Source organism: Oryx dammah, unplaced genomic scaffold (genome assembly GCF_014754425.2).
Source record: "Oryx dammah isolate SB20612 unplaced genomic scaffold, SCBI_Odam_1.1 HiC_scaffold_10, whole genome shotgun sequence".
NCBI classification, from domain to species: Eukaryota; Metazoa; Chordata; class Mammalia; order Artiodactyla; family Bovidae; genus Oryx; species Oryx dammah.
The window spans coordinates 19,177,224-19,190,829 of NW_024070194.1; the positions used below are offsets into that span (position 1 = coordinate 19,177,224).

The 13,606-nt window shown below is 39.0% G+C and overlaps 1 protein-coding gene and 1 pseudogene across 9 annotated transcripts in view; one reads left to right on the plus strand and one right to left on the minus strand.

Annotated features, from left to right (window-relative positions):
- The window catches only part of NCOA6 (nuclear receptor coactivator 6), a 91,706-nt gene that overhangs the window by 39,165 nt on the left and 38,935 nt on the right, over positions 1–13,606 (plus strand). For 8 of the 9 annotated variants that reach the window (XR_005722279.1, XM_040247482.1, XM_040247484.1 and 5 more), the window contains 2 exons: positions 1,776–1,931; positions 10,823–10,945. Coding sequence is in view for 7 of the 9 variants with exons in the window: in XM_040247482.1 (XP_040103416.1) it covers positions 1,776–1,931; positions 10,823–10,945 (279 nt within the window). In the remaining 2 variants the exon portion in view is untranslated. Of the gene's footprint in view, positions 1–1,775; positions 1,932–10,822; positions 10,946–13,606 lie in introns of those variants that run through there. The other variant, XM_040247487.1, reaches the window with a different exon arrangement.
- Positions 6,334–7,293, minus strand: LOC120869403 (annotated as a pseudogene).

The window sequence follows — 13,606 nt, forward strand, 5'->3', positions numbered from 1 at the left end:
GCTGGATGTTAATGCCATTTTAGTGATAGGTAGCCACTGGATTGGAGAAGGCAGTGGCACCCCACTCCAGTACTCTTGCCTGGAAAATCCCATGGACGGAGGAGCCTGGTAGGCTGTAGTCCATGGGGTCACTGAGAGTTGGACACGACTCAGTGACTTCACTTTCACTTTTCACTTTCATGCATTGGAGAAGGAAATGGCAGCCCACTCCAGTGTTCTTGCCTGGAGAATCCCAGGGACGGCAGAGCCTGGTGGGCTGCTGTTTATGGAGTCGCACAGGGTCGAACACAACTGAAGTGACTTAGCAGCAGCAGCTACTGGATTCTGGGTAAATCTCTTAGATTTTCTGGGCTTCAGTTTCCTCCCCTATAAAATACATTTGGACTGAATCATGCATAATCCTTCCTAAATTTCCTGTATTATATATTTCAGTGCTCTTAGCCAGTGGTCTCTTTTTTTCCATATTAGAACAAGTGGACTCCATGTCTGGATAAACTGATAATGTATAATGGTTTTGGAGGTAGAAGGGGCTTTTAGGTAACATGTAGATACTTTCCCCTATCCATGTAAATTTCTTATTTTAAGGACATATATGCCTAAATGACCATTTTCTCAATGCTTGAATGTATAATTGAATAGAGGCTGCAAAAGATTTGATGTAGCTGAGTTTATAACAAAAGGGAAAATTATTTTGTCTGGGGTTGTTGGGGAAAAAATGTTTTTTTTTGTTATTATTATCTAACTGGACCTGGGATTTGCTTTCCATCTGTAAACTATAATTACAAACAACATTACCTCCTCAGTTAGTTTAACTTTTGCATTATAATTTAAAAACATCTTCGAAGTTTGCATTGACTTTTCAGGTTTGCTGAAATGTAATGTTTTCTTATCCTAACTGAAATATAGTTGTGAGATTTATGTTGCTTTTCTCCTCAGTTTGGTGTGCTTCAATGGAAATTCTACTCTTGTTTAACATAGAAAAAGATTAAAAATCAGAGACGTAAAGAATCAAGACTTAAGCCTTCCTTAAACTGAAGCATTTACAGGACATTGGAAGAAATGTTTGCTCCCTATATCTATGAATATGTGTCACAGAGATGCTCAGTGAAAATTTAAATATGAGTACTAAAAGTTCAACTTTTTCATTTGAAGAAGTATAATTATTACTTAACATTTTATAAGTGAATCTACTATCTTCCTTTTCAGTGCTCTTTCTTTAAACAAGTTTAGTGAATTGTAGCTGCATGTTCCCTGATATCCTACAGTTGGCATATCTGCCAGTTGAATTTTTATAGAATTTCTCTTAAAATCTGAAACTTAAATTTTCTTAGTTTCTCAGTTCACATACATTAAACTGAGTCTAGAAGTAGACCTTATTCTAGTAATTTAAGCTTATCTCTCCCTTCTCTCATATGATCCTTACTCCATCTTACTGCTTTCCATCTACTAAGTGCCTATGGTATGTCAGGTGCTATGCTAGATTTTAGGCATATTATTATATAATTTAGCACTCACAGTCTCATGAAGTAGTTTTTTCATGGTTTTAGAAAAGAGAAAGGTAAGTTTCAGAAATGTTAAATAACTTGTTCATGATTTCCCAGGTGCTAAGTGGTAAAGCTGGGATTAAGTTTAAGGTCTAATACCAAAGCTTAAGCTATCTCAGCTACTCCATACTGGTATTCTACCTTGTTCTTTTACTTCCTTGTTGTTGTTCATTCCATGTCTTCTGATGGCTAAAACATTACTAATATTATTCTCTTCCTTTCATGACCAAGAATCCAGCAAGCTAAAGGTACAGAAGGTGGAGCCCTGGAATAGTGTGCGTGTGACGTTCAATATCCCCCGGGAAGCAGCGGAGCGGCTTCGGATCCTGGCTCAGAGCAACAACCAGCAGCTTCGGGATCTGGGAATTCTCTCCGTTCAGATTGAAGGTACGTGTCTGGTTCCAGATTATAGGAATACTAGAATATAGCATGATTTATAGCATGGGCCGCTTTGTCTCTTCCTCTTAAGTTGAATTCACAGTGCCAAGTAACTCACAGAAAGCTAACCAAACTGATCACATGGATCAGAGCCTTGTGGTGGTGAAGGAGCTTGCATAACTCAAAGAAGCTGTGACAAAATGTGGTCCACTGGAGAAGAGAATGGCAAACCACTCCAGTATTTTTGCCTTAAGAACCCCACGAACAGTGTGAAAAGGCAAAAAATATGATACTGGAAGATGAGCTTCCCAGGTCAGTAGGTGCCCAATATACTACTGGGGAAAAGCAGAGAAATAGCTCCAGAAAGAGAGCTGGGCCAAAGTGGAAACATTGCTTGGTGCTGTGTGTGTCTGGTGGTGAAAGTAAAGTCTGGTGCTGTAAAGAACAGTGTTGCATAGGAACCTGCAGTGTTAGGTCCATGAATCAAGGTAAATTGGATATGGTCAAGCAGGAGATGGCAAGAGTGAATATCAACATTTTAGAAGTCAGTGAAGTAAAATGGACAGGAATGGACAAATTTAATTGACATGACCATTATATCTACTACTGTGGGCAAGTATCCCTTAGAAGAAATGGAGTAGCCCTCATAGTCAACAATTGAGTCTGAAATGCAATACTTGGGTGCAGTCTCAAAAACAACAGAATGATCTCCGTTCATTTCCAAGCAAACCATTCAACATCACGGTAATCCAAGTCTATTCCCCAACCACTAATGCTGAAGAAGCTGAAGTTGACTGATTCTATGAAGACCTACAAGACCTCTAGAACTAACACTAAAAAAGATGTCCTTTTCATCTTAGGAGAGTGAAATGCAAAAGTAGGATTTCAGGAAATACCTAGGATAACAGGCAAGTTTGGCCTTGGAGTACAAAATGAAGCAAGGCAAAGGCTAACAGAGTTTTGTCAAGAGAACACGCTGGTCACAGCAAACACCCTCTTCCAACAACACAAGAGATGACTCTACATATGGACATCACCAGGTATCAGATTGATTATATTCTTTACAGCCAATGATGGAGTAGCTCTATATAGTCAGCAAAAATAAGACCTGGAACTGACTGTGTCTCAGATTATCAGCTCCTTATTGCAAAATTCAGGCTTAAATTGAAGAAAGTAGGAAAAACCACTAGGCCATTCAGTTATGACCTATATCATATCCCTTATGATGATACAGTGGAGGTGATGAATAGATTAAGGGATTAGATCTGGTAGATAGAGTGCCTGAAGAACTATGGACCGAGGTCGTAACATTGTATACAGGAGGCGGTAACCAAAACCATCCCAAAGAAAAAGAAAGGCAAGAAGGCAAAGTAGCTGTCTGAGGAGGCCTTACAGATAGCTGAGAAAAGAAGAGAAGCAAAAGGCAAAGAAGAAAGGAAAAGTATACCCAGCTGAATGCAGAGTTCCAGAGAATAGGAAGGAGAGATAAGACCTTCATATGTGAACAGTGTACAGAAATAGAAGAAAACAATAGAATGGGGAAGACTAGAGATCCCTTCAAGAAAGTTGGAGATACCAAAGGAACATTTCATGTAAAGATGGGCACAATAAAGGACTGAAATGGTAAGGACCTAACAGAAGCAGAAGATATTAAGAAGAGGTGACAAGTATACACAGAAGACCTGTACAAAAAGATCTTAATGTCCCAGAAAACCACAATGGTGTGATCACTTACCTAGAACTATACATCCCAGAGTGTGAAATCAAGTGGGCCTTAGGAAGCATTGCTACAAACAAAGCTAGTGGAGGTGATGGAATTCCAGCTGAGCTATTTCAAATCCTAAAAAAGATGAAACTGTTAAAGTGCTGCACTCAATATGTCAGCGAATTTGGAAAACTCATCAGTGGCCACAGGACTGGAAAAGGTCAGTTTTCATTCCAGTCCCAAAGAAGGGCAATGCCAAAAAATGTTCTAACTACCATACAATTACACTCATTTCACATGATAGCAATGTAATGCTCAAATCTTTCAAACTAGGCTTCAGCAGTACATGAACCGAGAACTTCCAGATGTACAAGCTTAACTTAGAAAATGCAGGGCAACTAGAGATCAAATTGCTAACATGTGTTGGGTCATAGAGAAAGTAAGGAAATTCCAGAACATCTACTTCTGCTTCATTGACTACTTTAAAGCCTTTGACTGTGTGGATAACAACAAACTGTGGGAAATTCTTAAAAAGATGAGAATATACCAGACCACCTTACCTGCCTCCTAAGAAACCTATGTGCAGGTCAAGAAGCAAGTCAGAACCGGACATGGAACAACAAACTGATGCAAAACTGAAAAAGAAGTTTGTCAAGGCTATTATTGTCACCCTGCTTTTTTAACTTATATACACAGTACATCATGCAAAATGCCAAGCTGAATGAAGCTCAGACTGAAATCAAGATTGCCGGGAGAAATATCAACAACCTCAGATATGCAGATGATACCACTCTGATGCTAGAAAGCCAAGAGGAAGTAAAGAGCCTCTTGATGAAGGTGAAAGAGAAGAGTGAAAAAGCTGGCTTAAAACTCAACACTGAAAAAACTTAAGATCAGGCATCCGGTCCCATCACTTCATGGCAAATAGTTGGGGGAAAAGTGGAAACAGTGACAGATTGTGTTTTCTTGGGCTCCAAAATCACCGTGGATGGTGACTGCAGCTACGAAACTAAGACACTTGCTGTCCAGTGGTAAAGACTTTGCCTCCAGTGCAGTGGGTGTGGGTTTGATCCGTGGTCAGGAAGCTTAAGACCCCATATACCTCGAGGCCAAAAACCGAAACTTAAAGGAGAAACAATATTGCAACAAATCGATAAAGACTTTAAAAATGGTCCACATCAAAAAAAAAAAAAAAAAAAAAAACCCTTAAAAAAATACCTAATTTCATCTGCTTCCTTTCACCCAATATGCCTGATTTAGTATTTATTTTTTTATTTATCTAACAGAGGCCCTGAACAATCCCTTTGTAGCCGTATTCATTTGCAGATGTTTTTGTCAGCATGATCTTTTAAAAATGAAAATACAGTACACACACACCTAAAACCGTGCTATGACTGGCCATTATTTGCAGAATAATGTCCAAACTCTGTATTGTGACCTCGGGCTTTGCATAGTCTGACCTTTACATTTCTCATCTAACCTTATCTTGTCCAGCTCTTCTCCCTCCTCCTTGGTGTCTGTCCTAGCCTCTTCAGCATTCTTTTGGTTCCTTGATTATACATTTCTTCTTCCTGTCACAGGACCTTTGCATTTATGTCTCCTCTGTATGGATATTGTTCCCTACCATTCCCCTTTCTGTTAGTTATATACCCAGCCTTCAAGTATCAGCTTCAATCTTAAGGATGTGTTTTCTGAACTCCTTGACTGAATCAGAATCTTTTTTCACATGCTCTTGCAAAAGTCTGGTTTTCCCCTGCTCTGATCATTTCTTACACTTTCACTAGAGCAATTATTTTGATGATTGTTTTGTTCCCCCATGGACTCCAAGCTCCAGTAGGGGCAGAAACCATATCTTGTTTTGTTGACTGTTGTATCTTTACTTGCCTGTACATGTTAAGTTCTTTAATAAACATATGCTGAATGAAAGTAAAGGAAGCAAATATATAATAGCACTAGTTTGCTTCAGCTCTTGGAATACATGATAAGCAAAATATAGGCTTTGCCTTTATGAACTCAGAAGGAGCTCATGACCTTGATGAGGGAGATAAACCTGAGAGATGTAACTACCAAGTATGAGGAAGCACAGAGGAGCGTCTCTCTTTTGGTGCCCAGTGTACTAAAACCTTCTTTCCCCTTTCTGCGTTGATGCAAACAAGGTGGCAACCAGTGAGTGATTCCAGCCTTCTCTTGCCCTTGTCAGCCAAGCCCTTCTGACCCTATGCTTGCATAGGACCTAAAAGTTCCACAAAACCTCAGTAACTGAAAGGTCAACATTTTATGTTTAGGAGTGAGACACATTTTGTGCAGTTAAGATTATAGGTTGTTGTGCCCCAAAGGAGCAATAATAACAAACAGATTGTTAAGAGATAGATTGAGAAATGAGGTGAATTCCATAATTTGATAAATAAGAGAATAGTGGTTTAACAATAACCAGTTTGTTTTGATTGTTCGAAAGGATTCAGAAAAGTAAAATTAATTCACTGTAATCTATTAAATATAGGATGAACTTTTGGGAAGAGCAGAAGTCAAACAGCTATTGTTAATAACACCATATAGTTCATGTTTTATAAGCGCATCAGCATGCATTTTTTTAATAAGAAACGTATAAGCAGTTTCTTAAAAACCCTAAACATTTTATAGTCTGTGTTACCTGTTTACCTGAATTATAAGGGCTTTGTGGTAGTGTTTTCCAGTGGAGAAAGGAAACAACAAATTTCTTCTCTTTTTTTTTTAAACCACAAATAAGATCTTTTGTTTGTCACCATTAAAAGTCTGCATTTTAAACAGGTTCTTGGACTGTTGGCTTGTATCCATTAGCTTATTCAGCTTTAGCACCTGTCTCATCTCCAGCAACTTTTCCAGAACTACTACCTTTACCATGTAGCTCCGTGAGTTTTCCCACTTCAAACTTGGGCTTCTGAAGCATTTTTACTTTTCTAACAAAGACATCATAGAGTGGAAAAATAGGTTGGCAAGCTTTTTCTCTGTCTTTTCCAGTGCTGTCTGGAATCAATTTATTGACGTCCTCCTTCAAGTCATTTGTCTGCACCTCTCAGGTCATGATTTCCATCATCTTCTTGTGAATCTGGCGCACCTGCTGGTGCTGGGCATAAGAGGTCTTCCGAATCTGATTGTTGTGTTTTTTAGTAAAACACACACGAGAACAGATGAAGCACATTGATATCAACGTGTGCTTCAGTCATGGTCTGCCATTTTTTGACCATTGAGCACATTTTGTCACAGGTAAGATCCATAGCATGGAAATCTCAGGCAGGTTTTGCCCTGAACATCCTCCGTAATTAGCTTGAATTGTCTAAAGGCAGCGTTGTCATTCTGCAGATCAGCAAGATTCATTTCAAAAACACAACCCTTGAGGCCATTAGATGCGATTTTGTTTCCTTGAGTTCTTGTGGTCAGTGCTTTCCTACTATTCCTTGTATTGAACATAGCTGGTGCTTTCACATCATACCAATCTTTCTTAGAAAATGGGTCAACCACTTTCTTCTTGGCTCCCTTTCTGCCTCCTTTTGTAAGACGCTTATTCTTGCCAACCGTCTTGGTGACGTTCAGAAAGCCAAAAGGGCAGACGCATAGCTTGCTCGAGAACTTCAGTGAGCAGGGCAGAATGCACTGTCTGTATGACCCCAAGTTTCTTCTCTTAATCATCCCTACTTCCTACAAATCTTCAAAAGAGTAAGACTCCTGTAGCCATAAATTAAAATGCAAATACCAGCATGGAAGCAAAATAGATAACATGTATTATAAGAAATTATGAAATTTACATGTGGCAGTGATTATCATACTACAGAAAAGAGTTTTTTGTTTTTTTTTTTTTTTTAACTTTTAGAGTACGTCTGTGTTCCGGGTAATCTCCTTTTCTCTTTCCACATTCACTGGGAATTCAGGCAGGAGTGAAAGTGGTGGCAGCAGCTGTTGCTTTTGTGAAACTGATGATGGGCTGATGCCTTTTAGGTTATAAGAGGAGGTATTGCCACTATTGTGGTGTCTGCTGCAGGGCTGGAGGAACAGGTTGTCCTACACCCAAGGACACAGTCTTTTCTCCATTGAAGAACACTCCCTATACCCTTCTTTTGAGTTTTGGCCAGGGAGTTGAGGAGATATCTCTTTTGAGGACATTTTGTGACTCCTCTGTAAATTCATTCTGATTTAAAGTAGGAGTCTATAAAGGGTCAAAGAGTAAAAATTTTTGGCTCTGTGGGCCAGAAGATCTCTCTCAAGACAGCTCAGCTCTGCTGCTATAGTGCAAAAAACAGTCAAAGCAATATGTAAATGAGTGAATGTGGCTGTGTTCCAGTAACACTTATTTATCTGAACAGGCAACAGGCTTGATTTGGCCCATGGGTCATAGCCTGCCAACCCCAGTCAGCAGGTTGGAGAGCCAGTAGTGTTCTCTTCTATGTGTGTTTCCTTGACAACAACTAACTTATGTGCAGCTTGTAAATAGGATAATAACAGTAGTATAGTGTGGAAATTGTGTTTATTCATGCATTATTTTTTTTTTTCCTGGGCAAAGGGAGTTAGAGTAGTAGGATTAGAAGGTTAATTGTCCATAAACCGTTAGATCTGTTGCTACATGGCTGGGAGTCCTTTCAACTTTTTTTCAGAAAATTGAGAATGAGAAGTTACACTCAGGTACCTTCCCCAGAAGTACACCCTCAGCATTGCATGGCTCTCAGCTTGCGAACTTTACTTCCTCCTATGCCCACCTGGAGGGCAGCCCCACTATCTCAAAGCTCCACTGCATCTGCGTTCCCTCCCAGCTTTAACCAGGCATTTCCACTCTAGTGTTCAGGTGTGTTGCCTACACCAATTTTTGTTTTCATTAGAACTCTAGTTAGAAAGCCGCATGGGTTTTGAGTTTGCCTCAACAGTGTTTCTCCCATGAAACCTATTATTTTCAGTGTGAGATTTTTATGGACTGTGAGGTTTTCCTGGAATGCAATTGTCATATGGAAAAATGTCTATGATTCTTTGTAAGGTTATGATAAGATGACTTTTCATCATATAGTCAGTAAATAGCTAATGAGTGCCTGTTATGTACACCAGGCACTGTTCAGTGTTTAAAGGATATAATTAAGGTGGCCATAAAATTTATCATTTAAATAGGAATTGAAAATAAATGGAGTTACTGTGAATAACTATTAATAACTATCCTGGGAGAACAGATAAAAGAGTGTGTGTACGTGCTCAGTCATGTCTGACTTTTTGTGACCCCATGGACTGTAGGCTCCTCTGTCCATGGGATTTTCCAGGCAAGAATACTAGAGCGGGTTGCCATTTCCTATTCCAGAGGATCTTCCCGACCGAGGGATTGAGCCCGTGTCTCTTGCATTCCTGCATCAGCAGCCAGATTCTTTACATAGTGCTACCTCAGAAGCCCATAAAGGGGAGGCAGACAAGAAAATAAGTGAATGAATAACTACATGGGATATGCTCTGAAGAAGTAACAAGATGTTTTGATAAGGGTGACCTAACCTTGGAAAAAATGATTGGAGAAGACTTTTGGGGCTTGTGAAAATCTTAAACTGAAAATTGAGAAGATGGTTTATGTGAGGAGTGCAGGAGAATTGCTCTAGGCAGAGAGAACAACTTGTACAAAGGCCTTAAGGTGAAAAGTGGGTTTGTGTGCCTAAGAAAGTAAAAAACACCACTGAGTCCTTGTTATTGAAGGAGAAACTAGTTTGAATTGAGATTAGAGAGACTGGCAAGGACCACATCTGAGCTGTTAGTAACAGCCACAAGCCACTTTTATGATCTGTTGTCCATTTCAAAAACAAAAGTTCTTCCACCTAGAACGTCTTCGCAAATTTAGTATGTTAATAGTTCTTTCCCTTTGGTGGAAACCGTCAAGATCTGTATTCTTTTTCTCTTTTATTCCTAACTCCCATAGGCAATTTAGAACATTGTATAGCCCCTGGTGATTGGTCACTTATTGTTAAGATGTTTGTTCCCTATTACCAAGCTATCTGCCTGGTTACAGTAGTTAATATTTTATCTATTTATCTAGCTGACCTATATCGTGACAAGACAGGAAACTGCTGTGCCTTCATTGGCTTCATTCTTTGTCATCTTGCCCTAAAACAGTAAGGAGCATGGTGAATGCAGCCTTTCAGATCCTCAACCACAGGCTAGCTATACTTTTTTCTGTCCACAAGGTGGTGCTGTCTACCAGAGTAAGAATAGTCAAAATTTGGGCTTAAGCTCAGGAAGCATCCCAAAACTTGTTTCAGAGATCTTTTTATTAAGTGAGGTTTAAATTGCCCCTTACTTTAGTAGTCAACTCCAGCGGGAAAGGAAAAGCATGTGATCTTAAAGAAGCACAAAGGGCTTACAGGGAGTCTGCTCCTTAAAGTGAATAGTGGTTATGTGAGGTTTGCGTTGTAATTATTCTTTGAACTGAATTTGTTTCATACATTCTTCTAGGTACATGATATTTACTAAAAAATGAATTTCATCATGTCATTCTAATTTTTAAAAAATAAAATAAATTGCCTCTAACTTTAGAGTCTACTCAATTGGAACACTTCTAGTGACATTACCTACCAGGCTATTGTGAGGTTCAAATAATATACAGTTTCTTAAGCATTAAAATCCCTATACAAATGTTGCTCTTACAATATCTCAGAGGTAGATTAGTAGCCAGGGTATCTACTGTTCATTGCATGAGTTTCTCCTCTGCATGTCTCTTTATATTTCAGTTGTTGAAAGGAAAATGGTATTTTACTTACAAATATCACAGTGTCCCCATGCCATTGTATGTTCTTTCTGCGTTAGACCTACTCATATTTCTAATTTCTGATCATAAATTCTCAAAAAGTAATCCAGGATTTGAGACTTTCTGAGAATGTTTTCTTCCTACACACATATAAGATGAGTTGATTGAAAGTAAATATTCCGCCTTCCAAGCTCTCTGCTGATGCCATACATCATTAATGATTGTCCATCTACTGTATTGTGAGAATTAGTTATGTTCTTCTTGTGCTTCATGTAAGTGAACCTGGTCAGGTGAGGTTGAAAAGAGGCCTGTATAGTATTGAACTCACCCTTTTTGTGGTGGTAAACTTAGCATAATTCTTTAAAAACACATAAACCTAGAGCTCTTGTGTATCTGTTTTTCAACAAAATTTACATCTTATTCTGATAATTTCCTTTTAAATCTGACTATCATTTTCAGGGGAAGGTGCTATCAACCTGGCTTTGGCTCAGAACCGGAGCCAAGATGTGAGAATGAATGGACCCATGGGAGCTGGAAATTCAGTTAGGATGGAAGCGGGATTTCCCATGGCAGGCGGTCCAGGTGAGATCTCCCACTCAGTTGTATGACATTTGACTAGTTCCCTTTTTTTTGGCTTTATTTGCTAATGTATGATCGTTTGAGTCCTGCAAGATAGGTGGGGGTTCCTGACACATTTCTGTTGATTGGTTCAGGAAAACAAGACATGAATCTAGACTCTTAGGAGACTAGAATCACAGAGCATGGAGCATATATAGTCTTTGCGATGTTTGGGGCTCATACTTAAAGGTAGATGAGCCCTGAGCCATGCAGGAAACATTTATTGAGTTCTCATTGTATGATGGGACCTATGCTAAGTGTTGCAAATAGAACTGAATAAAACATCATCTATCCTCAGGGTGTTTTATAGCATAACACAGCCTTCTATGTTATGAAAGAGAAAGAGTCACCTTTCTCTGTGACTGAGAATCCAGGAGTTTGTGCATGCTTAGGTGGAATCTGTAGATGTATGTGGGAGAGTATGTGTTTTTCTGTATTTAGAATTTGAGAGAGTTACAAATTATTTGCTACCTTTGTAGCAGTCCTGAAATTTCTTCTTTAGAGACTGAACCCACTTTCTGTGAGTCACAGAAGGTTAAAATTGAGTTGGTACTCTCATTTTAAGCTGAGGAAACTATGGAGTTCACAGAAAGGAAGCAGCTTGCCCATGGTCAAGTAGCAATGGGCAAATCTGACTCCCTAGGTCAGTGCTATTTTCACTGCACTAGCAGCTTTCAGGATTCTTCTGCTGTAGGCACTTTTATTCCAATAAGCCAGAAAAGCACAGCTGCTGTGATTGAAGGAGAATCTAAGTACGTGAAATTGTACCCGATCATTCACTTCCAACCTACCACAGTAGCTCTTGAAGAAATGCAGCAGAATAGAGAAGCTCAGTTTATAAAGCCGTTCTTTCTGAACTATAGCTGAAGACTTGGCCATGGAGAGTTGTAGCTAGGTTTTCATGCTGGCACTGCCACTTAGTGTTTACCTGAGGCGCGTCACTGTACCTCTCCATGCAACAGTTTCTTCACCGAGATAATAGTCCCTATAATCTTTTGAGCTCTTTTTTGAAGATGAATGCGCCCTGAGCAATGTAGCAGACCTTCACTGAGTTCCTGTTGTGTGTCAGGACCTGTGTTGTTGGGCTGTTTTGGAGTACTGTATAGTAAATGGAAAATACCCAACCTGGAACCTATAATAGGGAGTTAATAAGTTTAGTTCTCCACAGAAATCTGAGCATTTGGTGTTAAGGCAGCTTGATGAGAGATTAGGTAACACTGTTGCCTCCATTGAAGAGCCAGAAGAGTAAGCAGAGTATAGCCAACTTGCATATAGTTAGTGCAAGACCAGACCTAGGATGAGACTCAGGACATCTAGGTTCTAGTCTCAACTTCCAGCCAGATGGCTTAATAGTTACTGGCCTTAGTTACCTGTAAACATATTTATGTCCAAGAAACTATATTACAGATCCCTTCCAACCTTAAAATGTTAAGACTCCATTAAGCCAATATCAGTACACTAATTGCAAGCTTTCCTAGTATCTGGCAAACAGCAGGCATATTTACTAAGTATCTCTGAAAAGTGAGTGTAAATTTTAGTGATGTATGTAGTTCATTATCAATATAGGAAACTTAAAAGATTTAGATTGAAATTAGATTGTTTAATGAAGGACACTGTGATAAAATATAAAGTTTCAAGAATAATCAATTAGTAATGATCTGTAGTCACAGTAATATTTTAACACCTAGGTATCTTTTTTTACTGCCAAGCATACTTAAAATAAGAATGTTTTTTCTCTGTTGTCCATTGGGACAGTGGATGCAAACAAAATTTCATATTTAGTTAAACTAAACAAATTTTTCTAGGGAAAGAGACCTTAACTAACCTTTAAAACTATAATAAATAATTTTAGAATTGTGTATCTAGAATGTCTTAGACTAAATTATTCTTAACACTACTTTATTCTCTTTGCATTGGCAACAGAAACTTGACTGATAAGCAGGAGTCTTTTGAAATGAAAACAAAATCCATAGGCATTTTTTTTTTCATAGCTTCATAGAATCCCAAGATTAGTGAGGTACCATAGTAGTCATTTAGTCATGTGTCATTATTGATGTTTTGAATCGATAATTCTTTCCTATGGGGAGCTGTCCTGTGCCTTGTAGGATGTTCAGCAGCATCCTTGATCTCTGCCTATCAGGTGCCAGTAGCACCACCACACCTTCCTCCTAGTTGTTCCTACAAACTATCTCCAGACCTTTCCAGATATCCCTTAGGGGACAAAATTGCCCCCAGTTGTGAAGCATGACTCTAGTCAAGATTCCCACATCGTGCTAGAATGTATTCTACAGTATCACTCCTGAGCATGTTAGCCAGCATGTGCTTAAACGTTTCTGGGGATAGGAAGCTGATTGTAGACTAAGGAAACGTATGTCTTTTTATTTCCCAAGAACTTTCTTACTATTTGATTACCATCTTTGGAAAGTGGGGTGGGGTTCCAAAGAAACAAATCCATTTTTAACAGGTAAACATTTGCCTAACTGCCCTGTCTCAGCTACAGAACATCTGAAAATGTCGGATAAAATAGAACACTTAATGCACAGATGAGCTTGTAAGACAATAAGGAAAAATCCTCAGGGCAACAAAGAACATTTAAATAACGGTGAACAGGTGAAGGGAGAAGGA